Source organism: Natator depressus, chromosome 3, assembly GCF_965152275.1.
Source record: "Natator depressus isolate rNatDep1 chromosome 3, rNatDep2.hap1, whole genome shotgun sequence".
NCBI lineage: Eukaryota > Metazoa > Chordata > Testudines > Cheloniidae > Natator > Natator depressus.
The window spans coordinates 90,912,282-90,938,471 of record NC_134236.1 but is presented as its reverse complement, the minus strand read 5'-3'; the positions used below and the strand labels follow the sequence as shown (position 1 = coordinate 90,938,471).

Sequence of the window (26,190 nt, the reverse complement as noted above, 5' to 3'; positions counted from 1 at the left end):
ACCTGCACATCTACCAATGTGATATGTGCCATCATGTGCCAGCAATGCCCCTCTGCCATGTACATTGGCCAAACTGGACAGTCTCTACGCAAAAGAATAAATGGACACAAATCTGACATCAGGAATCATAACATTCAAAAACTGGTAGGAGAACACTTCAACCTCTCTGGCCACTCAGTAAAAGATTTAAGGGTGGCAATTTTGCAACAGAAAAGCTTCAAAAACAGGCGCCAACGAGAAACTGCTGAGCTTGAATTAATATGCAAACTAGATACCATTAACTTAGGCTTGAATAGAGACTGGGAGTGGCTGGGTCATTACACATATTGAATCTATTTCCTTAAGTATCCTCACACCTTCTTGTCACCTGTCTAAATGGGCCATCTTGATTATCACTACAAAAGGTTTTTTCTCCTGCTGATAATAGCTCATCTTAACTAATTAGCCTCTCACAGTTTGTATGGTAACTTCCAACTTATCTGTATATGTATATATATCTATATATCTAACTATATGTTCCATTCTATGCATCCGATGAAGTGGGCTGTAGCCCACAAAAGCTTATGCTCTAATAAATGTGTTAGTCTCTAAGGTGCCACAAGTCCTCCTGTTCTTTTTGCGGATACAGACTAACACGGCCGCTACTCTGAAACTTGTTACATTTGTTTCCCCCCAGCTGTTTGAGCTGGGAAAAGGCACTGGAAAATGGTGATCTCTTAGCAGTTCATTTGGTTTGTTCATGTCCCTGTATGCCAGCTCGGATGTTATCTTCCTGGTTGTGTTAGGATTGCTATCCTGAATTCTTTGCACAGTTGTTAGAAACCCTAGATTTGGTGCTGGACTCTGAGGAGATGCAAACCCTTTTCACAGGGAGGTGATGTCAAAGGGAACTTTGTCCCTACCCCCAAACTTCATCTGCTGACATTTGTATCCACTGGGCAGAGCTCAAATTAATGGAAGAGATGGGGGAGTCTAAGCGAGTGAAATTTACCTTTTTCCAGCCCTCTCAACGTGTGTGACAGCTGCAGAGCTTTACTTCCCAACATGTGTTTTATGCACCCCCTTACATGGCAGCTCTGAATTTGGCCCACTGAGTCAAAGCTGGTCTAATTCACATATCAAGGAACCAGCAGAGATGAATGTAGCAACACCACCAATAAGAGGGGGACGAGACAACAATTAAAATAGCTTCCACTCTACTTTCTTTTGGTTCCTAGGTGTGCAAGTTACACCAGCCTAGACGCCATTATTAATCAGTAAATGGGGGTAGGTAGGTTTGAGCAGATTAACCAATTACATAGGAATCTGAGCTAGCGTAAAGGGTGCTATTTTACATCACCTCTGTATTTGGCTAGTCTACACTGGCAACGTTAAAGTGCTACTACATGGCTTGTGTGGTCGCGGCAGAGCGCTGGGAGAGAGCTCTCCCAGCACACTAAAAAACCCACCTCCATGAGGGGCGCGTCTACGTCCAGCACTGTCTACACTGGCACTTTACAGCGCTGAAACTTGCTGTGCTCAAGGGCGCGGTTTTTCACAGCCCTGAGCGAGAAAGTTGCAGCGCTGTAGAGTGCCAGTGTAGACAAGTCCTTAGCTTCACAGGGCTGCCTATGGCATGGGGCCCCAGGCAATTGCCCTGCTTGTTTCCCATTAGCGCTGGCCCTGGCTTTTGTATGCAGAAAAACAGTTGTGGCACAGCTGAGCCATGGAATTTTTATAGCATGTTGAGGGGGGCTCAGAAAGCAAAAGGCTGAGAACCCCCGAGCTATGCCACTGCAGCTCTTAATTTAGATGATGAAAAATAAAATCTCTTACTTTCGTATGACTGCACAGATACAAATCCCAGAGAGCAGGAACAGACACAGCCCAACTAGGACTGGGACAACTATAGCTGTAAGTTTTAACCCTGCAGGGGAAAAAAAAAAATAAAGGTAACACGGGCACAGGTTTCCAGAGCTAGGTACGTTTTGTTTTAGGAGAATACCCTGAAAATGAATAGATAAACATCTTGATTTGAGAGTGCATGAGAAAGTGAAGGCACAATACCGCAGGAGGCCGTGAGCCAAATTTAGATTTAATGTAAATAGGTGCAGCTGTATTGATCCCAAATACATTTTCTCTAGGTCTCTGTGTTGCTCAATACCTGTATACATCCTTCCAAAGGTAAAATTCTTTCTTATTATAGTCTGGGTTGGTAGTACCACCTATTAAGGTTGCCTGACACTTCCCATTATAAAGACCCTATTTTCAATTGCTAGTAACTTTGTGGGGGAGAGGGGACTACACAGGATGAACTCAGGGAGGGAGAGCAGGACTGGGAACCAGTCTTAGGGGGAAGGGAGAGAAACAGACTGGAGGAAGAGCCTGGAGGGGGAGACTAGAACTGACTGGGCAAGGAGACAGGGATGAGAAACCTGTAAAGTGAGACTGGAGCTGGGTAGGCAAAGAGAACAGGACAGTGACAAGGAGCCAGAGGTGGGGGAAAGACAGGTCAGGGAAAGGTTGAAGAAGAGTCCTGAGTCTCTCCATCCCCTGCTATCATTAAATATCTTTGAAATCCACTGGCAAATGCTTGTCTGAGCCCACTGGTATCAGTTACTTCTGTTAGAGTCAAACACCTGAAAAACATCTGGAAGAAAAGTTCTTTGTTTAAAAAAAAAGAAAAAATCAACATCACTGACCCTTCAAAGGTCTGAGCAAGATATCAATCTACTTTTCTGAGTCCATCAAAGGAGACAAAATAGGGACGGTAATTCCTGATATATAAAAGGTTTAAAAAAAAAATTTAAGGATTTCAAGTTCTCTTTATCCTTCATAAAGAAGCAAAGAGGACTCCCCTCACCCTCACATTTGAAGATAACCATTAAAGAACACTGATGAGATGGGAACAGTTGGATCTGGCAAAGTGTAGATGCCTGGTAGAACAGGAAGTACACATCTCAAAAAGATGGCACACTTTAGAGAGACTGTACTGTTCTAGTGTTACCTAAGCTAGTGTCTTCCGATGGGATGGGTTCTGTGATGGTTCTGTCTTCTTTTCCAACTGCTACACCTGTGCTTTGACTTGGTCTTTGCCACATTGGGTGAGTAAATGAGTTGTTAGCTGCAAAAGGAAAAGGGAAAACAACTGAGCTGTCGTGGGTTTTGGGATTCCATTGCTCCACTGGGCTCCGGAAAGTATTGCTTACCACTTACCTTGTGTTATTCGACAACCAATCATCTCCACCTTCAATGCTATTCTTTGGTGCCAGGTCTGTGGAATGATCCGCACGTATCGGGCCACTATAGGAGGGATAAAATTATTGCGTACTAGGTCCCCATAATTAGAGTTGCCTTGGAATACCTGCAACGTAAAGCACAAACTCTTTAATTGCTCTGTTTTCAGAGTGAGTTTGTTAAAAATACAGAACATCCTACATTTAAAGAGGGATGCTTGTCAACCTAAACCTCATTCAAAAATATCTTAAACTGTGTTGCAACTTTAAGACTATTAGAAGTAAATTTTAAAAGAAATTTACTTTACAGTTTTTGCTAAAGTTCACATTTTGCGCTTACTTCAGCTTGGACAAAGAAATAAGACTTGCCATTTTCATTTTCTGATCAGCATTGTGCTAATGCATGCTACTGTGTTTGAATTAACAATCCCTCCTGCATCAAAAGCAAAACAAAACTTTTTATGGAAATCAAATCATGAAAAATGTTTTGTAAACTACTTCTTTTCTTCAGCAAAATCTAAATGAGTGACCAAAAAGAAGTTACTCACCTTGTGCAGTAACGATGGTTCTTCAAGATGTGTGTCCCCCTATGGCTGATCCACTGTAGGTGTATGTGCATCCCTGCACTGCTGACTGGAGAACTTTGGTAGCAGTGTCTGTTCGGCCCACACGTGTGCTGTCTCTCCTCGCGCTGCGCCACGAGGCTAGCCAGCACATGCTGGCCAACCATCCTCAGTTCCTTCGCGGCCGCAGAGTCAATGAGAACTCAGAAATAGAGGAGAGAAGGGCGGGTAGTGGAACGCCCATAGAGGGACACAGATCGATGAACCATCGTTACTGCACAAGGTGAGTAACTTCTTCTTCGAGTAGTGTCCCCATGGGTGCTCCATTCTAAGTGACTCCTGAGCAGTGCCCCGCTTGGAGGCCTGGGACTTCGGAGTCAGGTTTGTCACAGATGACAGTACTGTGGAGCCAAAGATGGCATCAGAGGCAGAGTTCCTGGTGATTGTGTAATGTTCTGCAAAGGTGTTGGCTGAGGCCCATGTCGCTGCTCTGTAGATCTCTGAGATGGGGACATTCCTGAGGAAGGCGACAGATGAGGAGATTGATTTCGTGGAATGTGTACAGATCGAGTCCAGAGGGGTCATGTTATGAATTTGGTAGCACTGTCTGACTCAATTCAAGACCCACATAGAGAGTCTTTGGGCTGATATCGCTGAGCCCTTACACCTTTCCGCCATAGAGAGGAACAGTCTAGGGAACTTCCTCAAGGCCTTTGTCCTATTGAGGTAGAATGCAAGGGCTCTCATAACATCTAAGGTATGGAGTATGGCCTCCCTATTGTCTCGGTGAGGCTTGGGGTAGAAGGCGGGAAGGGAAATAGACTGATTCATGTGAAACAAGGAGGTAACTTTAGAGATGAACCTTGGATGCGGCCTAAGTGGAACCTTGTCAGGGAAAAACACTGTACGGGGGATACGCCATCAGAGCTGCTATTTCCCCTATTCTTCTAGCCAAGGTAACTGCAATCAGAAAAGCTGTTTTCATCGATTGGTATGCTAGTGAACAGGTAGCCATAGGTTCAAAGGGGGAGCCTGGTCAGTCCTTTCAACACCAGGTTTAGGTCCTGAGAGGATAGGAAGTCGAGGTTGAGGGAAGAGGTTTGTATTCTCTGTCAAGGTTCCTTCCCCACTCTGAACTCTAGGGTACAGATGGGGGGACCTGCATGAAAGACCCCCTAAGCTTATTCTTACCAGGTTAGGTTAAAAACTTCCTCAAGGTACAAACTTTGCCTTGTCCTTGAACCCTATGCTGCCACCACCAAGCGTGTTAAACAAAGAACAGGGAAAGAGCCCACTTGGAGACGTCTTCCCCCCAAAATATCCCCCCCAAGCCCTACACCCCCTTTCCTGGGGAAGGCTTGATAAAAATCCTCACCAATTTGCATAGGTGAACACAGACCCAAACCCTTGGATCTTAAGAACAATGAAAAAGCAATCAGGATCTTAAAAGAAGAATTTTAATTAAGAAAAAAGTAAAAGAATCACCTCTGTAAAATCAGGATGGTAAATACCTTACAGGGTAATCAGATTCCAAACACAGAGAATCCCTCTAGGCAAAACCTTAAGTTACAAAAAGACACAAAAACAGGAATATACATTCCATTCAGCACAGCTTATTTACCAGCCATTTAAACAAAAGGAGATATAATGCATTTCTAGCTAGATTACTTACTAACAAGTTCTAATACTCCATTCCTGTTCTGTTCCCAGCAAAAGCCTCACACAGAAAGACAGACCCTTTGTTCCACCCCCTCCAGCTTTGAAAGTAACTTGTCTCCTCATTGGTCATTTTGGTCAGGTGCCAGCGAGGTTATTTTAGCTTCTTAACCCTTTACAGGTGAAAGGGTTTTGCCTCTGGCCAGGAGGGATTTTATAGTTCTGTATACAGAAAGGTGGTTACCCTTCCCTTTATATTTATGACATTCCCTTAAGGAGCCTTTTAATGGTTGGGTGCGATAGTACTGAGCACCTCTCTATGGGCTGGTGAAATACTGTAATAGTTGTTAGGTGGACCCTGAGAGAGCTCAGGGATAACCCCTATTTTTTCAGGGTCAGGGCATATTCCAGAATATGTGGAAGAGTTGCTGACACCAGGGAGATTTGTTGAGACATGCACCAAATCTGGAACCCGAACCATTTCTGCAGGTAAGTGCATTGTGTGGAGGACTTTCTGCTGTGCAGTAGAACCTCCTGTGCTTCTTTTGAGCTGTGACCATGTAGGAGCCATGCTTTGAGGCAGAGGATCCCCAGGTTGGAATGTGTGGAACACCCTGAGAGAGACGGTGCGAAGTGGCCAGAACGGAGATCAGTGGGTACATCACGAGCTGCATCAGGTAAGGGTACCAGGTCTGTCGCGGCCATGTGGGAGCAATCAAAATTATGTAAGCTCCGTCCCCTCTTTATCTTTAGCAGACCCTTCAGCAGAAGAGGAAATGGAGGGAAGGGGAAAAGAAGGCCCTTATCCCACGGGGGAAGGAGAGCATCGCCCTGAGCGTGCTGTCCAATCCCTGCTCTGGGACAGTATTGCATACACTTCTTTTTCTGGTAAGTGGAAAAGAAATCTGTGGACGGTGTTCACCGTGTGAACAAGTTGTGAAGTCCTGCCGGGTGCATCTCCCACTTGTGGTCATATGGGAATTTGTGACTGGGCTTGTCCGCTATCGAGTTTTGCGTGCCCGGGAGGTAAGCCGCGGACAAGGTGATGTTGTGAGAGGTGCCCCAGTTCCATAGTTTCATGGCCTCTGTACATAGGGAGGGTGATCTGGCTCCTCCTTGATGGTTGATATAATACATGTGGGCTCTGTTGTCTGTCAGGATTTTTGTATGTGATCCTGTTATCAGCGGGAAGAAATGGGTTCAGGCATTCCTGACCATTCTCAACTCGAGGAGATTTATGTGCAGGGATATCTCCACAGGCATACACGACTCATGCCTCCCAATACTGGGGAGGGGGGGGGCACAATCTTTAGGGGAGGACACATAATGGGGACCTCACCCATACTGATCTTTCCAGTGCCAGATGGCCCAGTGCCACTGGTGGTACTGTCAGCTTGCGTACCGGGATGTTTTCCATTCTCTCTCTGTGCCCAAGAGTTAATGCCTGTGCCCCAACAGTCCATGGGCCTATCAACGGTACCAGACAACGATGGTTGTCATGAGGCATGGGGTGCTAGATGATCTCGGTGCTGGCGGCGCAGAGGACAACAAGCGGGATGGTGATCACTTTCAGCTATTCCTGGGCTCGTTCAGGGGACTTCCTGCTCTCTTTTTCGACTTGTGAGAGGGGTCCCTGGACCGTTTCTTCGACCCACTATCCTTCGAAGTCGAAGGTTGATTGGAAGGGTCACACCTGCCGGAAGGCTGGGGTCGGAGAGCCACCTCCATGAACATGATTTTCTGGTGGCGCTCTCTGTCCTTGCAGGATCTCGGTTGGCCCTCACGAAGGCAGCGAGTGCATTGGGAGAGCTTGTCCATGACTGGGATCACCTCACTGCAAATGTGACACTTGAAGCCCAGAGAGCTGGGCATGACCCCTCCAGCCTTGGAGAAGGGTAACACAAGAATAAAGTCTTTTCTTTCTTCTTTTAGGCACAGCCAAATAAAGAGTCAGAAGAAAGCTAAAAGATTTCTAAAAGCTAAGGATTTTCAAATGAAAAGGTGAGTTAACAATCTGCTAATGGACAGCTAAAGGTTCCATCCGTAGCCAGGGGCAGTTGAGAAGGAACTGAGGATGGTTAGCCTGCACTCACCGGCTAGTCGCATGGCGCAGCAAGAGGAGAGAGAGCGTGTGCGTGGGCCCAACAGACACTGCTACCGAAGTTCTCCAATCAGCAGCGCAGGGATGAGCACACGTAGAGTGGAGGACCCATAGGGACACTACTCGAAGAAGAACTGTTGGATTATGTTCTCTTCATTGTATTTACAAAATCTGCCTGATCAGCAGCCTATTCTACAAGTGGACCTTTTTATTAGTTTGTTTAAATGAAAAGTGTATAAACCTGAAACCCTGGCTGAATTAATTCTATTTAAGATCATGTATAACAGCTTCTTACGAGATTTTTTTTTAAATGATGGAGTAATGTAGAACCAGTCAGAAGTTTACCCTAAGGAAACTTTGATTCATGTGGAATTTAAAAACAATCAAGTCAATTTTTAAAAACTTAAGAATTATCATTGTGGAATAGTGCAAACCCGCAAACCTTAAATATCTAGTTTGCATAGCTCAGAGCCGTTACTGTACCCATTTTTCACTGCAGGCAAAAAACTGAGGTTGTAGGATATTAAAAATCCTGAGGAAATCCACATTGTGCAACTGAAATTTCTCTCCAAACGATTTAAAGCAGGATACGTGGAAGTAATAAGAACCCACTTTCTCGATTCAGAATTTTAGGATCTATAAAGACCCCTCTACAGCAAGATTTTGGTTATTATGAGAACTGATGCTCAGTTAGGGCCTGGTACTGCAACATGCTGAGCTCCCACATGTTCCACTGAAAATAATGAGAGGACACTCAGGAGCAGGCTCTTGGGATTTGTTCAGAGTAGACCAACAAGGAAATTCAAGGTAGTTACATCAGTGCGACCCTCTAACGTAGGCCTTGTTTACATGAGATATCTGCACTGCTTTCATTTTAGTTTTTAATCGATTTAAGTTAAACTTGTGCAAACTCCCGCGTGGACATTTATTTTGGCTTAAGAGCACGTATTTTGGTTTTGTATACACCGATTCCTTGAGCTAACCCCAAAAAGTAGCCACACAGACTTTTTGCACCAGTTTATCTATATTAGTTTTAAATAACACCTTTGCTTAACCTGGGGTCACTTTTGTGTGTAGATAAGCCCACAGACATACTGCACCAGTAAATTACATTGATGCAGTTACACTGATGAAGACTGATTAATCTTTCATGACAGTGAAAATCTTTCTTTCAATATCAAAGCATCTTAGAGAATTCTCTCTTTTGTGTTCCCATCCCCCCTTCACCGCCTTTTACCTTTTCTTCATTGCTTAGGATTCCTTTGTAAGTTCTCCATTTTGAGTTGTTATTTTTATAGTTCATAATAAAAGTCTTTACATAAAAGTTAAACTTCAGCATAGTGGATCCTGTAGTCCTAATCCCTTGTAACAAAAGAAAAAACATATTTTGTTAGGTTTTTTTTTTTTTTAAAAGGAACATTTTCATACACAACTCAAAAAGGAAGTGGGTTAAAAATAAAGGTACAGGTCTGTCTAAAAGAACTGTTAATTCACCTCTCAAATTAACTTTGGAGTTCAAAAAAAGCCAACAGGCTGGGGGAAGAAAATGAGTTTTATACTGTGAATTTCATGGCTTCTGTTGTGGACCCCTGACCTGATCTTGGAGAGTCTATAGTTTTGGGTAAAATATCATCCATCTGCTAAGCATGTTTATAGAAGTAATAATGGAAGTTATTGAAGCTGTATCAGTAAGGAGGAGGAGAACCAAAACATATGTAGTAAAAATAGGCTTGGCAATAGTTTTAAGCATTAAGGACTTAGAATGACACCTAATAGAAATTGGCAGTTGGCATAAGTTAGCATGAGTATTATGTGCTTGACCAGGGTTATGAAATAATACATGCTTGACCGAAGGTTATAAAATCTAGCAATATGTATCTTTTAATAGTTTAGCAGTGCATCATGTAATAAACAGATAAACCACAATTGAACAATTTTATTGCTAAAATCTTAGGGGCTTTTTGCAATAAAAGCTAACCACATTAACACAACAAAACTACTAGGAAAGGGACTTGGAAAACTAGTAGGAAAGTGTGAATTGGGAGTGCTTTGTTCCAGGTGAGCCTTGAGGGGGCCTGACTATTATAAAAAGCTAGTCAGCTGTGAACCAGCGGAGTGGTGAACAGCAGAGAGGCTAACAGAGGGAGTTTGCCTGGGGAGAGCCCACTGAGGTGTACATCTTGCTGGCTTCTCTGAGTAGTTACTACAACTCCTGAGGAAGCTCGTAGAAGGAAGGTAATATGGATGGGGAGCATTCAGCTGTTGTGACCTGCACTGGATGTGCCAAGTTTGTCTTTCTTCCACAGGACAGAAGCGACTTTGTCTGTACAAAGTGCAAGCTAGTCTCCTTATTGGAAGAGAAGGTTCAAGGTCTGGAGAAACAACTATCGACCCTGTGTTGCACAAGAGAAACTGAAGATTTCCTGGACAGACGTCAGGATATGCTTCTACGGACACAACATTCTGAAGATTCAGAGCAGGCTGCGCAGCGGGGACAGGAGAACGGTGAAGAAATTTGGCAGCATGTCACCTCCAGAAGAAGAAAGGGGAGCGTCCATGTACCAGCAACGCAGATACAGGTAAGTAACCGTTTTCATGTTCTCTCCACAGGTACTAATGCGGAGAGTGGACCAGATGATACATCTGAGGGAAGGGAACAGAAGGAGACTCTGCTGATTGGAAGGCATGAGATGCACTGTCCTCGGGATGGGGGTTCCACGACCACCACTCCCAAGAGAAGGAGGCGGGTGATGGTGCTCAGGGACTCTCTCCTCGGGGGACTGAGTCATCTATCTGCCGCCCCGACCAGGAAAACCAAGAAGTCTGCTGCTTGCCAAGAGCTAGGATTCACAATGTGATGGAGAGACTGCCGAGACTCATCAAGCCCTCAGATCGCTACCCCTTCCTGCTTCTCCACGTGGGCACCAATGATACTGCCAAGAATGACCTTGAGAGGATCACTGCAGACTACATGGCTCTGGGAAGAAGGATAAAGGAGTTTGAGGTGCAAGTGGTGTTCTCGTCCATCCTCCCCGTGGAAGGAAAAGGCCTGGGTAGAGACTGTCGAATCGTGGAAGTCACCGAATGGCTACGCAGGTGGGATCGGAGAGAAGGCTTTGGATTCTTTGACCATGGGATGGTGTTCCAAGAAGGAGAAGTGCTAGGCAGAGACGGGCTCCACCTAACGAAGAGAGGGAAGAGCATCTTCGCAAGCAGCCTGGCTAACCTAGTGAGGAGGGCTTTAAACTAGGTTCATCGGGGGAAGGAGATCAAAGCCCTGAGGTAAGTTGGGAAGTTGGGACGTGGGATACTGGGAGGAAGCATGAGCAGGAGAGCGCGAGAGGGGAGGGCTCCTGCCTCTTACTGAGCAAAAGGGACAATCAGCGAGTTATCTCAAGTACCGATACACAAATGCAAGAAGCCTGGGAAACAAGCAGGTTGAACTGGAAGTCCTGGCACAGTCAAGGAATTACGATGTGACTGGAATAACTGAGACTTGGTGGGATAACTCACATGACTGGAGTACTGTCATGGATGGATATAAACTGTTCAGGAAGGACAGGCAGGGCAGAAAAGGTGGGGGAGTTGCATTGTATGTAAGAGAGCAGTATGACTGCTCAGAGCTCTGGTATGAAACTGCAGAAAAACTTGAGAGTTTCTGAATTAAGTTTAGAAGTGTGAGCAAAAAGGGTGATGTCGTGGTGGGACATAGCTGCTATAGACCACCGGACCAGGAGGAGAGGTGGACGAGGCTTTCTTCCGGCAACTAACGGAAGTTACTAGATCGCAGGCCCTGGTTCTCATGGGAGACTTCAATCACCCTGATATCTGCTGGGAGAGCAATACAGCGGTGCACAGACAATCCAGGAAGTTTTTGGAAAGTGTAGGGGACAATTTCCTGGTGCAAGTGCTGGAAGAACCAACTAGGGGAAGAGCTCTTCTTGACCTGCTGCTCACAAACCGGGAAGAATTAGTAGGGGAAGCAAAAGTGGATGGGAACCTGGGAGGCAGTGACCATGAGATGGTCGAGTTCAGGATCCTGACACAGGGTAGAAAGGAGAGCAGCAAAATACGGACCCTGGACTTCAGAAAAGCAGACTTTGACAACCTCAGGGAACTGATGGGCAGGATCCCCTGGGAGAATAATATGAGGGGGAAAGGAGTCCAGGAGAGCTGGCTGTATTTTAAAGAATCCTTATTGAGGTTACTGGGACAAACCGTCCCGATATGTAGAAAGAATAGTAAATATGGCAGGTGACAAGCTTGGCTTAACAGTGAAATCCTTGCTGATCTTAAACACAAAAAAGAAGCTTATAAGAAGTGAAGATTGGACAAATGACCAGGGAAGAGTATAAAAATATTGCTCGGGGATGCAGGAGTGAAATCAGGAAGGCCAAATCACACCTGGAGTTGCAGCTAGCAAGAGATGTTAAGAGTAACAAGAAGGGTTTCTTCAGGTATGTTAGCAACAAGAAGAAAGTCAAGGAAAGTGTGGGCCCCTTACTAAATGAGGGAGGCAACTTAGTGACAGAGGATGTGGAAAATGCTAACGTACTCAATGCTTTTTTTGCCTCTGTCTTCACGAACAAGGTCAGCTCCCAGACTGCTGCACTGAGCAGCACAGCATGGGGAGGAGGTGACCAGCCCTCTGTGGAGAAAGAAGTGGTTCGGGACTATTTAGAAAAGCTGGATGAGCACAAGTCCATGGGGCCGGATGCGCTGCATCCGAGAGTGCTAAAGGAGTTGGCGGATGTGATTGCAGAGCCATTGGCCATTATCTTTGAAAACTCATGGCGATCGGGGGAAGTCCCGGAAGACTGGAAAAAGGCTAATGTAGTGCCAATCTTTAAAAAAGGGAAGAAGGAGGATCCTGGGAACTACAGGCCAGTCAGCCTCACCTCAGTCCCTGGAAAAATCATGAAGCAGGTCCTCAAGAAATCAATTCTGAATCTAATTGCCTTCTATGATGAGATAACTGGCTCTGTGGATGAGGGGAAAGCAGTGGATGTGTTGTTCCTTGACTCTAGCAAAGCTTTTGACACAGTCTCCCACAGCATTCTTGCCAGCAAGTTAAAGAAGTATGAGCTGGATAAATGGACTATAAGGTAGATAGAAAGCTGGCTAGATTGTCGGGCTCAACGGGTAGTGATCAATGGCTCCACGTCTAGCTGGCAGCCGGTATCAAGTGGAGTGCCCCAAGGGTCGGTCTTCAGGCTGGTTTTGTTCAATGTCTTCATTAATGATCTGGAGGATGGCGTGGATTGCACCCTCAGCAAGTTTGCAGATGACACTAAACTGGGAAGAGAGGTAGATACGCTGGCGGGTAGGGATAGGATACAGAGGGACCTAGACAAATTAGAGGATTGGGCCAAAAGAAATCTGATGAGGTTCAACAAGGACAAGTGCAGAGTCCTGCACTTAGGACGGAAGAATCCCATGCACCGTTACAGACTAGTGACCGAATGGCTCGGCAGCAGTTCTGCAGAAAAGAACCTAGGGGTTACAGTGGACGAGAAGCTGGATATGAGTCAACGGTGTGCCCTTGTTGCCAAGAAGGCCAATGGCATTTTGGGCTGTATAAGTAGGGGCATTGCCAGCAGATCGAGGGACGTGATCGTTCCCCTCTGTTCGACATTGATGAGGCCTCATCCGGAGTACTGTGTCCAGTTTTGGGCACCACACTACAAGAAGGATGTGAAAAAATTGGAAAATGTCCAGAGGAGGGCAACAAAAATGATTAGGGGACTGGAACACATGACTTATGAGGAGAGGCTGAGGGAACCGGGATTGTTTAGTCTGCGGAAGAGAAGAATGAGGGGGGATTTGATAGCTGCTTTCAACTACCTGAAAGGGGGTTCCAAAGTAGATGGATCTAGATTGTTCTCAGTCGTACCACATGACAGAACGAGGAGTAATGGTTTCAAGTTGCAGTGGGGGAGGTTTAGGTTGGATATTAGGAAAAACTTTTTCACTAGGAGGGTGGTGAAGCACTGGAATGCCTTACCTAGGGAGGTGGTGGAATCTCCTTCCCTTGAAGTTTTTAAGGTCAGGCTTGACAAAGCCCTGGCTGGGATACTTTAGTTGGGGATTGGTCCTGCTTTGAGCAGTGAGTTGGACTAGATGACCTCCTGAGGTCCCTTCCACCCTGATATTCTATGATTCTATGACTGACATGAATGATTGGGTTAACTGTCAGAAATGTAATTATGGTCAACCAGAATACCACACATGAACAACCAGAACCCTAAAATTGGTCTCCTGGAATACCAAATATAAATAGGGATCTGAGACTTGATCAGATATGGTCCCAGATGTATGTGGATGGAATGAAAAAAGGCGCAGAAAGGGTTGTCAAACCCATCTCTAGTTGGGACCCTGGGATAATGGCATGGGCAGTCAGACAGGAAGCCTGGCCCAGCAATTTCCTCTTGTAGTGTGCTTCACTGTTTCTTCTATCTTTGGTTCTAATGGTCTCCATAAGATTGCAAGTATGCACAATGTAAGATTGTAAGTAACGCACTTTACTGTATTTAATCTTATTCTTCTACTTACGTGTGTTGATTTTTCTATGGTTTCAATAATATCTGTATTAACTAAAGCTTAAAGTTTCTGTGTGTGCTTCACCTTCTTAATTAACTCTAAGTAACGACCTAAATAAAGAACTTGTTTTTTGTGAAAGGTGTACTTTAAACCTTAGATTAATACCAGGCTACACAGTCAACCAATCAGTGTTGTTACATGCAAGGTGTATTTATAAAGAACTCCATCACCAATGCAGGAAGAGATTTCACAAGACAGATTTAAATTATATGGTTAGGAAACTTTCAAGATGCTCTTTATGTAAATACATGCCATGGAATTTTAAAAGATTACCGACCCCAAAATGGCAATGGATCTCACAGATTATGGTCCATCATGAGGGTCTTTATCCATTTACAAGTGACGGTAATTTAAATTTGTTATGCAAGGAGCTCGCAATAGGAGCGCCACTTATGTGAACATACCATTGTTTCAGTGACCAGGCTTAGATATTCATTTATTGATACAGGGAGTGCATCATAAATAGACCCTAAAGAGCCATTTACAGGTTGATCAGGACACAACAGCCAAGCTCTATTGTTGACTGTGTGAATACATTGTGGAATGTCTACAACGTAATGTTTATAGATAATTGATATGACAGAAGGCATATAAGACAGCTCAGCCCAAACCTGTGTTCCTGTATTCCCAAAACACCCATAACAATGGGAATTTTGGACATATGAAGAATGCAGGGTTCAGCTTTAAATCCTTACATTACAAGCACTGGAACAGTTACTGAGAAGATAAGCATTGGGATAGGGGGCACAATGGTGTCATCAGGAGAAGAAGAAGAAGAAGAAGAAAAGTGAAGGGTAGGTTCAATGTCCTGGTCTCGGTCCAAGGGTTCATCCTGTTCTACTGGAATGTCCTCAGGGGTCTGAGATGGTCCCGCTACCGACAGTGCAGGTGATGGATGTGTGCTCTCCCTCGGAGATTTGTGGTGGTAAGTGGGATGTGCCATCCATGGTGTCCAATACAGCCACTGTGATGGAGGGTGGCATGGGTGCCATGCATGGGTACCCGTACCATTGGGATTCTTTGTGTGCAGTGTGGAGGCATGTCCTGCCATATTGCGGATAAGAGAAGAGTGGTGGGAATAAATCTCTCCATCATCGACATCATCCTCGTTGCTCGAAAGAGGGGGAGCTGCGCGAGGTGGAGTGGAAGGGTGATTTGGTACCGAGTGAGTCAGGGTAATGTCAGTGCTGAGAATAGGCGATTCAGGCATTGAGGAGACTGCTAAATCCTTTTGTATAAGAACTGACTCAGTACCCATGGTGGCATCTACTACTTAGAAGTAGAGCCTCTGTCAGAGGCTGCCATAGGGGACTTTTGTCCCAGGGGAGTCCTGGCTTCTGGCTCAGATGCTGGCCTGAGGGACTTCTCCTTTAGGAGCAGCTTTAGCTACAAGTCCCTGGCTTTCCTGGTCCTGGCTGTTAGGTTATGGCAGTGCGGACTCTTTTGAAGAACATGTTTCTCGCCAAGGCAGTGGACATACTGAGCATGCCTGTCTGACGCTGGAATTGATAGCCTACAGGTGAGGCAACATTTAAAGCCCAGAGAACCGGGCATGCCCCTGAGAGGAGAGTTTCACCCTCCCCTAAGGGGAGAACTGGGAATAAGGGTTCAACAAAAACCTACTTCTAATCAGGAAAAACAAATTAGGATTTTTTTTATTTTTTTTTTAAATAAATGCGTCCAAAGGAATGAAAAAGGGTTGACAATCTATAATAAAACTAGAAGTAACTTGGGTATACTATTTTAGCTAAGATCTGAGGTGCTGCTGAATGCTCTGACTCATAGCCAAAGGTGGTAGAGAAGGAACTGAAGAAGGGTTGGTCGCACAGTGCTAGTGAACCGCCTGAAGCAGTGCGAGATGGGGACCGCGCATGTGAGACCCAACCGGGCACTGCTACCATAAATCTCTGATTAAAAGCGCAGGGATACACGAACACCTAAAATGGAGCATCCACAGGGACATCACTCAAAGCAGAACTTATACCTCTGGCTTGGAAACCAGCCATGTTATTCAGCAGGTAACTTACCCGTTATTCTCTTTTTCTCTCCCAAGTCTATTTCTAACCACTCCCGGTGGCTGCTATGGTTGGAAGCCCATGAAATCCCTTGGACTTGAAGCCAGGCCTTGTCAGGAGACCACTGAACACTTTCCCCAATTTCACTGGTCTCTTCCCAAGAGGACGATGCTGTAATATGGCTGTTGGGGATGAATCCATCTTCCAGACTCAAGGATTTATTGCAACCTAGAAGGAATTCCGATACAGAGAGAGATGGAAGAGACAACTTGCATTTTCCCAGCATATCCCACCAAGGCCACCCACAATAACCAGCTCATATAATTCTCCTCCCTGCTGTTTCTCCCTCCTGTGCTGCCATCCGTTAGGCATAATGTTTGCAGCAGGCAATCCAGTATCAGATTACTATGTTCCCACTCCTTCACCCAGTCTCAGTCCCACCTCCCTCAGAATGGAAGTGGAACTCCATTCATGTACCAGCACCATAGATATAATATTATCACATCATGGCTTCTCAACCACATGCATGGGTGTTCTTCCTGGCTTTGTCTCTTCCCCAATCACAAGCTATAGTTGTAATACACTGGCAGGAAGTTACTCTCCTCAAAGCCACCACGTTCTATGTAGTTTCACATTTTTCAGGTTATTTTAGTTTTTACAGGGAAAAAATTGCAAGTCAAGACTTGAATATCTAAAATAAAGGTATTTTTCTTACCATTTGAGGTAAACACAAACCGCTTGTCTGAGAGAGAGCCACTGTAAGAAAACAAAGGGGTGGGGGGAATGACCAGAAAGAGTTATTGAACACGTCAGGAGCTGCTCATACAAACTAGACCAAGATCAGAATACTCACTTTGGGGTGAGAGTATTCTGTATCTAACAATCTCTCAGACCAGATAGACAATCTTCAACATCTTGCTATTCATCCACCTCTTGTCAGGGCACTCCTGTTTTTGCCATGGTCTCATAATGACAAAACTCAGACCATCCTTTACAGGTTCTGGCATATAGAAATTCTTTAAAATGATTCACCCCTCCCCCAACCCAGACTATCATCCTCAAAACACATTTCCCCTTAAGCATCTCCACTACGCAGAACCTATGGTACTTTGGGGCACTTTTATGCTAACCCAATTTCCCCATCTGCTACTGAAAAGCCACCGAAGCAACAGAAAAGCCACCAAAACCATCATAAAGTGCCAAAATGCCGAGTTAACAGGAGCTCTGTATCTAGCTGCCACGCACTGCTCAAACAATAAGCCCAATTTTCCTCTCACATGAATGTAAACCAAGAGTAACTCAACTGAAATCAATGGAGTTACACGGGTGTAAATCCAATTTAAGTGCAAGGATAATCAGACGCAGTGAGTTAAACTTAGTTTTAACTGAATCACACTTTAGTCTGGTCTTTAAATGTGGCCAAATGATACCACAAATGGGTTAAAAATAAACACTCACGCTCTATCAGGGCTAAAAAATGAGGTTTTAATTTGGTTATAACATGGCTCTGCCATAATCAAGTTCAACTAAAGTTTTTAAAATGTCTCTTTTGTCTCTGAAGACAGAGCCAAATTTGTTGTCTTCTCTCCCCACTTCCCCCACCCATGGAGTTATTTTAATACAGGACATTAAACAAAAAATAATCCTGCCTCATTCCACAAAACCTCACATAATAATGCAGAACAGTAAAATAGCAAAGCTTTAAAAAGTGACAACGAATTATGGGTGCCCATCAAAATGCACCTTAAAGGGGCCTGATGTTCAGAGGGATGGGTGCTTGGACTTCCTAAAAATCTGTTCTCTGAAAGATTTTGCCAGTTAGGCAACCAAAAATCAGTAGTTCAGTGTTGCCCAAACTTTTCCTGTCCTGCCCCTGCCCCCTCCCAAGTAATGGAATCTGTCCACGCTCCCCTTCCATTACTGCACAGTTGACTCAGCAGAGGAGCTTGGGCTGAAGGCAGAGCTTGGGGGTGAACTGGGGATGGGGCAGGAGCTGATGCTAAAGGCTGGCCTGGGAGAGGAATGAGGACAGAGTTGGGCTGGAGCAGGGGGTGGAGTGGGGTTGGGGGTGGAGCGGGGTTGGGGGTGGAGCGGGGGGCAGAGTGGAGCTGGGGCACTCCCTCCCTGACCATGCCCAGCCCTCCCCCAAAATGTTCCTCTGCACTCTTTTAGAGGGGTGAACCCCACAGTTTGAGGACTGCACTAGTCCCTTTGGAAAATCTTGGCCAGTATGTTATGCTTTAAAGTAACTTCTGTACTGAAATTACAACAGAACTCCCTTCCAGGTTGCTTTTTCACAGTCATCCAGGATAGTTTGTCCTCAACTCTAGTTTGCGGGCTAATAGTGGCCCACAGAATTAAATATTTTGAGAACCGAGCTGTAGCAAACTGGGAACAGGAAGGGAAGGGTAGCCACGTGAGAAGACCAGTCGAAGTACCACTTTCCTTCACCACTTTCTAGATAGGGAATATTGGTGATTGCAGAAAAACCATGACTTTCAGAAACAGAGACTGTACAGAGGGAGTTGATTTATTTGGGGGTTCAGGTGAGTCAAAGCAGCAAGAGAAACTGGTACTCCTCTAGGGCATTTCTCACAGGCTATCGTATGGGCTCTGTATGCTCTATGTCAGAATTTTACATAACTTCCAAAAGCATATTAAGGCAAAAGCATGTTTGCTTATTTATTAAATACAAAGTGGTCCACTGTCAAAAGCATGGCTCACAAAGCCTGTCAAATCAATGAATTATAAATACTCCTAGAGCAATGTTTACAAAGGTATCTCTTACAAAGTCTTTTTCTTTTTGCATCAAAGAAAGGCACTGAAACTCTGTCTAAAATAGATGCCTCTAACTTTAGCTAAAAGAGGGAAGATTAGAATTTCTAAAATATTTTCAAGTTTAAGAAGCTTTTACATTTTGCAGGTCATTAAAAATGGGCTGATCTAATTACTGTAATTCATCATTTTTCATTTTGTGATAGGTGACATTTCACACATAACATTCACTTTCTCACATAACAGTCAGTAAGACACGACTATAAAGCTCCCCATTTCCTTATTAATCTTAAGAGTTCTGTTGAGCAGATAGAGAGAGCTATAAGGCTCTACAAAAGAATCCACTTGTGACAATACTGGTCAAAAGAAAGATTCTCTGTTGCACTATGTTTACTATTAAAGTCCTCTTTTGAATATAGAGTCCACCTTGAGGAGATTTTGTAAACAATGCTGTTGTAATCCAAATCTTAATCTCTACAATTCCTAAACAATTATCTCTATTTTCAAAGACAGAAAAATACTTTCATGTGCAGATGTAAGCCCAGAGTTCCTCACGGGTAAGAGCCCTTTGTTTTTGGTTTTTATTTTGTTTAAACATTTCCTGGGAATTTATCAACATTTATTTAAAAAAAGAAAAAATTAGCAATGGGTAAAAAATCTGTGAAAACCAAACATGAAAAGCCTCTGGGTGTGGAATTGGAGGGTACCTGGTAGTCACCAGAGGCAGTGGGTTGGCAGGGGGTGATAGGAACCTGTTTCCTGTGGGGCCTATTGCTGCAGCAGTCTTGGTTGCTGGAACCTGGCTTCTGACCCATCTTGCTCCTCCACAATGCAGCAGCAGTAGCTGCCAACTGGTAATTACCCTTCTCTGCATAGGCACGCTGTGCCATCCAGCAGGGACTTTGAGAATGGAGCCAGGGCTGGCGAATTCCAGCACTTGCAAAATTCGGGTTAAAAATCAGTAAAACCCAACCACACTTGCTCTTTTCAAAATCTGGGAATTTGGGGAGGGAAATTCTGTAAAAACTGAAGACAAAGGGCCTTACTCATAGGCCAGCTCGGGTGACAAAGTAAAAGCTGATACATTTGCACTTAAGATGTCAGAAATGCCTGATAAATCTGAGCTGTGGCCACTGTATCTTCATTATACAATACATGTGTCTAGGTCCACACATAGATCATGGAAACTGCAAATCACAGATAACATAGCATAAAAAATGAAGCCAGAGAGGCCAAGGTCAGTTCTGGGGAGCTGGTAAGTGAGCAATTCATAACTTAACCATCAAATTATAATACAGCCACATTTAAGGGCTCAATGCACACAAGCAGAAGTAGCTTTTGATGAGGTCAACTTTAGCTAGAGTCACTAAATGAAATAAATCTTTAATACTGAAATCCACTGTAAATGAGATTTTTAAAAAGTATAGAAAGCCTTTAAATAAAGGGGTATTTGAAGCTCATAAAATACTATTGTTTAGGTGCCAAAGAGTTATCCTTTCCAGCGCTGACAGTTCTGAGGAGTTTTAGTTATAGCGTGTGTGTTGCGAGAACAGAATAGCTATTCAGTGTTTGAAATACATATTACGAAACCCTTTTTAAAAACTTAAAATACAGAAACAGTGTTTTTTCCTACTAATTTTGTCTTTTATCTTTCTGGCAAACACTCACTTCACTCATGTTTTGAAATAAGATCAAATTATTCCCCTCTCACCTCCCCACTTAGTTATACATGGAAGTGCCACACTGGTCAGACCAGTGGTCAATCTAATCCTGTATCTTGATCCCAACAGCAGCAAGTACCAGATACTTAAGGGATGGGTTGCATACCTCACAATGGACAGTTACGAAATAACATGCTCATGAGGGAAGTTTCTTCTAATCTTCGGTCCCCAGCCAGTTAGTGGTTGATTTATGCCCGGAAGCAAAGGAGTTTATAACCCTGATACATTTTGGATGAAATCTTAGTCCACGGGAGTTTTCCCATTAACTTCAACAGACTCCAGATTTCACCTTTGTTTCACTGGATGATCACATGATGTCAGGAGGGCTTGGAAAAAAACTAGGGGGAGTGGGAAACTATAGGTGAAAGAAGAAATAGTCTCCCAGGCACTCAGCTTGCTAGAATGCTTGGGAGAGAGGGCTTCCCTCCCCACCAATAAATACCTCACCCATGTTCCTGATATTTAAAATTTTAAAATATTAATAATCTTCCTGAGTGACACAGACAATTGCTGGAAGTGCTCACTGCACAGTTAGATATTTTAAGAGATTTTATTTTTGCCTCAGCTGTAATACATTTAGGGGCAGCAGACAAATGGTAGCTCTAGTAATCTAAAATAGTGCTACAAAAAGCTTGTGAATGTATTTAAAGTTTTCATTAACTCCCTTACTTCTCAGCACTGCTATTCATTCCTTCAGTCATATTATTTTAATTTTTTTGAGGTTTTTCATTAGTTCATCATTGCTTTTTTAACATATTGACTACTTAAATGTATGATTTTGTCTGCAGAACACCAAAAACTTTGTGTATTTGCGAACCAGGTGATTTGATAAATATGTGGAGAGAGAGAAAGAGTGGCATAATTTAAAATTTCTAGTCATTAATGCACCGAAGACCTGAGATACTATGTCTCTGTATCCCAAAACTAATGCCATTTTAATTAAAGTATCAGCAAATCAAATGACATTGTGTATTACATTTATCTTCCAAAGGTCAACTATTAAGTGATAAGAAAAGCTTATCCTCAAATAAATTGGTTAGTCTCTAAGGTGCCACTAGTACTCCTTTTCTTTTTGCGAATACAGACTAACACAACTGCTACTCTGAAACCTGTTATTAAGTGATAAACACTTAAACACTTCCAATTTTTTTCCCTTCTGAAAGAAGAAGAGCTGACAGTGTCCCACATGCTCCCTCTCTGATGTGGTGGGTTAATTATGCCTCCAGGGTTACTTTCAAATACAGAATAAAAAGACAAACTACTGTGACACTTACTCCTGTGAAAGGATGCCATTGGCCAGGATGCCTTTGTATCGACTTACTCCTTTCTGCTGAATCACATTGATCTGGCCACCCAGCTCATCTGCAACAACACCTGAGTGTATGGCTGATTTGCACAATAAGGAGGTCTGGAATGCAGAAACCAGAACTCAAACAAAAGGTTAAGTTTGGCAAGTTACTAAAACTTTCAAGCTCAACCCACCATTACCTTTCTCATAAGAAGTCACAGATCTTCAAAATCATAAAATCCTCTGAAGATTTAAGGTAAATATAAAGAAGGAAAGTACAGTATTTTTTTTTCTGTTTAAAAAACTCTTCCCAAAAATCAAGTGCTTATTCAAAAAAAAGTAAATTAAAAAAAAAATACCAATTTGCTTGTAAGGAAAGTGCTCCAGAATCACCATCTAACACAACCCTCCCACATGCCCCTCCCCAGCAAAAGTCATTTAAAAAGATATGGTCACTGCTATTTGCTGGGTAAAATTAATGTAAAATTACTTCATGGATTCACTTATTCTGCGGAAGCCAGACACACCTATTACTTTGTGCAGGGTGAAGAACTAAGGCCTTGTCTACATTCTTGGCAAAAATTTCCCATTGCTGATAACATAGTTCAGTTTCACCATTTTTAGCAACACTAGAAGCTCTAACGTAGACTGGCTGCCACTAGCATTTTAAGGACCATGTCAACTATGTGCACTTTAAGCAGAGTTAGATGGCACAGTACTTAAAATGCCACCAGCTGGCCTACACTACAGCTTCCAATGTTGCTACCACCATTAAAACTGAGCAACTGTTAGCAGTGATGGGAAAATTCTGCAAACTTTCCTTAGTGTAAGCAAGGCCTGAGTGAGGCCATGCCGTTTGTTGCTTTTCATTTCTAATCATCAGGTGTGGTATGCAGAGTGCCCTTTGATACAAGTTGTGGGTAGAATTTCCTTGTTATTTCAGCCAATTTCCCTGTAATTCTCCAAGACAGAGAGGCTGAACAATCAGTGAGTAGTTTGAGGACATGTACTGGCATTTAAAACTCAACTATTGCTCCACTTATGATGAAGAAAAGTGGAACTTTATGTAAATATGTACTGCAGTATGATCACTTTATATCGGGATAAACTGAGAGATACTAGAAAGATGTCATAAAAATCTAGGGATTATATTCTAGAACCATGGGGCAGTCGGTGGTCAAAGCAGGGTGTGGTATAATACAGGCATCAGTGAACCATTCAGACCACTTTCTTCTTTAAACAAAGCACTACTAATGTAAGGCCTGATCACAATCCACTGAAGTCGCTAAGGTGCCACAAAGTCAATAATTTAAGAAACTGGTAATTATAAATGGGACAGGTTTAGGAATCATAGAATCTAGAATACCAGGGTTGGAAGGGACCTCAGGAGGTCATCTAGTCCAACCCCCTGCTCAAAGCAGGACCAGTCCCCAACTAAATCATGAGAAAAATCCCAGGAAATCACTCTGAAATGAAGTAGACATTGGTGTCAAAATCCAATTCTAACTGAACTGATTTTTTCCCCTAGGAGGACAGACTTAAAAAAATGGAAAGATCTGTGATGAGCAGGTTTAGCACTGTTCAGGGAGTAACTGAGATCTGGAATTTGGGGTGCACTGGATTCTCAAAAGAGAGAGAGGGAATCCTGAGATTATAGGAATAGTTTAACATGTCATCCAGTACCACTTAGCGGACAAAGAAGGGGAGAGGGAGAACAAAAACCACAGTAGCTAGAAGCCAGAAGTATCTTTTCAGTGCATGGTTTTCTGAATGACATTACATGTTTCTTGCTCATAAATGGGCGGTTGGCTTGTTTGGTAATATGTAAGTAGTAAAGGTGCTAGTAAATGGGATTATTAACAGAGCTAAAAATGAATGACATTTTTGCTTATTGTGCTCAATAACCATGAATTTTCTAGGGCTGACAACTCTGTAATGTTTAAAAACTGGACACTCAAGCAGGAGTGCCTCTTCCCCCTAAGCCCCGCCCTTGTCCCACCTCTTCCCCCAAGGCCCAGCCCATCGTTTGCTCCTCTTCTCGCCTTCCCCCATCACTCACTACTTTTCCCCTCTCCTCCCCCCTCCCCGCGTCAGGAGCTGCAGTTGCCAAACGCAGGTTAGGAGGTGGCTCCAGCAGAGTAGGGTCTGGCATGGGTAATTACCTGACGCCTTCCTGCCTCCCCCACCCGCAGTAACCAGACCTTGGGTATCTGGTCAGTAGATCTGATCGGACACCGTCAAGTCCTCTTTTTAACCAGACTTTCCAGTCGAAAACCAGAGATCTGGCAACCCTAGCAATTGCCTTTGTATTCCATCTTTCTAAAGCCCACTCTTTACCCTTCATACTTACATCTCTGTATCCTTCCACTATATTCCCAGAAATATCACCTGCTATGTCTCTGCAACCAGCAGGACAGTATCTGCTGCAGTAGAAGAATAGAAGCGTGTTTAAAACATGGATTGTAATGCCTGCCTCACACACACAAAATGCCAACAAACCAAGAAATATTTTTAGAAATGTGTTCTAGCTGAGCATAAATTAGCATGTTTTTAAAATGCAAATTTGTTCTCAGATTCAAGTGCATTAGCTTACTGCATATAGTAGGACACACAAAGAGCCAAAATAGTAATCATTTAAGTGCATTTTTTTCTCTTTAGTTCTGCTTGTTCTGGAAATATTACGACACAAGGTAACTAACTTTCCAAGCAACTCCAAAGAAAAAAGCTCAATATTGTTCATGAGCACAGTAAAAATTGGCTTGTGTTCCATTACGATTTCAAAATCTATTGCCAGGTTCACCAACTCAAGAAACTAACCTAGAAACAATTTTAACATACCTTGGGTATGATCCTGGAAGATTCTGAGTGCCCTCAACTCCCAGTGGCATCAGTGGAAGTTCAGGGCTCTCAGCACCTCCAAAGGTTAAGCTCTGTATTTTTAGTTTACCTTGGCACTGCCCACTTATGCCACAAATCAAGATAGTTTGAGCATTGTAGCAGCATCCCCTTGTTTGTTCTCGAAAGTGAAGTCTTGGGGAGATGACTCTTCTGCTACTCACAAATAAGCCACACATAATTATAGCATTATACTGAAAAGGAACGAACGTCTCAAGAAAACACATTCCTGTGGTAAATGCTAGGCTTTTCAAGGTTTTTCAGCACGTTACAAGCAGCAAACAAGATACTTTATCCAGATACAACAATGAACAGGTCAAACAAGACACAGCGAGAAAACTGCAGAGCATAGTGTTGCACTCATATTTACCTGTATTCGTTCTTCACGTGATGGTTTGCTCTCTCCAAACATGTGATTAGATCTGTTAAAAATATTACAACTAGTCATTCCTGACTGCAGACTATAAAAGTGTAGAGAAAAGTTGGCTAACCATGAAATTATATTTTAAAAAGTCTCCAGATATTGTTTATGCATTTACATCTTGATAGTTGACATTTTTATTAGCTGGAATGAAAGAGCTATGATATCCTCAAACCTTCCCTTCCCCTCTTACCCCTGATCCCATACATAAATCAGATTGTCTGCTACCATTAAAAGTAAACTGCACAGTGAGACTATCACATCATCAGGTGTTGGTGTTAAATGTTAGTCTTCAACAACCTGATACATCACCACCATGTGGTAAATATCTGAGCCTGAGCCCTCTTTTAATAGGACTTTAATGAGAACATGCTCATTTTCTGCTCAGATGAGCCCTATCCCGCAAACAGTCTATGTAGGACTTTGATAGCTGCTCTGGGTGCATGCATTACTACTCTATAACTATCCCTTGTGTTACTCCTGAGGGCATTCTGCGCCAAAAAATTAAAAATTCCATGCCAAAAAAATAAAAATTCTGCACACAATATTTTAAAATTCTGCAAATTTTATTTGTCAAATAAATGTGGAGGCTCCATCATGGCATTGGAGAGCACAGGCCACTGGCTACATGGAGGTGGGAGATCACTGTGCAGCTCCCCCCACACCCCAGGTCATGGACTCATTGGTGAGGCTGCACTCAACCCTGACACAGCGCAAGGACTGGGCCTGCCCAGAAACACCGGAGGCATGGGTGCGCAGGCTCAGCAAAGCAGGATCCAAGTGTTGGGGGGCTTAGTGTGGGGGGATCCAGATGTGGGTTGAGAGGGTTCTGTGCCAGGCAATCTAGGTGCGGGCAGCTCAGTGGTGATCTGGGTGCGGGGGGATCTGGATGCACAGGGGCTTGTTGGGGAAGGAAGGTCAGGTTTGAGTGCAACACTAA

General features: G+C 43.6%; 1 protein-coding gene across 3 annotated transcripts in view; it reads right to left on the bottom strand.

The window, feature by feature from the left end:
* The window catches only part of DCBLD1 (discoidin, CUB and LCCL domain containing 1), an 86,283-nt gene that overhangs the window by 7,945 nt on the left and 52,148 nt on the right, over positions 1-26,190 (bottom strand). For 2 of the 3 annotated variants that reach the window (XM_074948297.1, XM_074948298.1), the window contains 9 exons: positions 25,200-25,251; positions 24,285-24,357; positions 21,921-22,054; positions 16,866-16,906; positions 16,163-16,378; positions 8,773-8,897; positions 3,196-3,343; positions 2,987-3,103; positions 1,816-1,906 (listed from right to left, as the gene is read on the bottom strand). In XM_074948297.1, coding sequence (XP_074804398.1) covers positions 1,816-1,906; positions 2,987-3,103; positions 3,196-3,343; positions 8,773-8,897; positions 16,163-16,378; positions 16,866-16,906; positions 21,921-22,054; positions 24,285-24,357; positions 25,200-25,251 — 997 coding nt within the window. The remainder of the gene's footprint in view (positions 1-1,815; positions 1,907-2,986; positions 3,104-3,195; positions 3,344-8,772; positions 8,898-16,162; positions 16,379-16,865; positions 16,907-21,920; positions 22,055-24,284; positions 24,358-25,199; positions 25,252-26,190) is intronic. The other variant, XM_074948299.1, reaches the window with a different exon arrangement.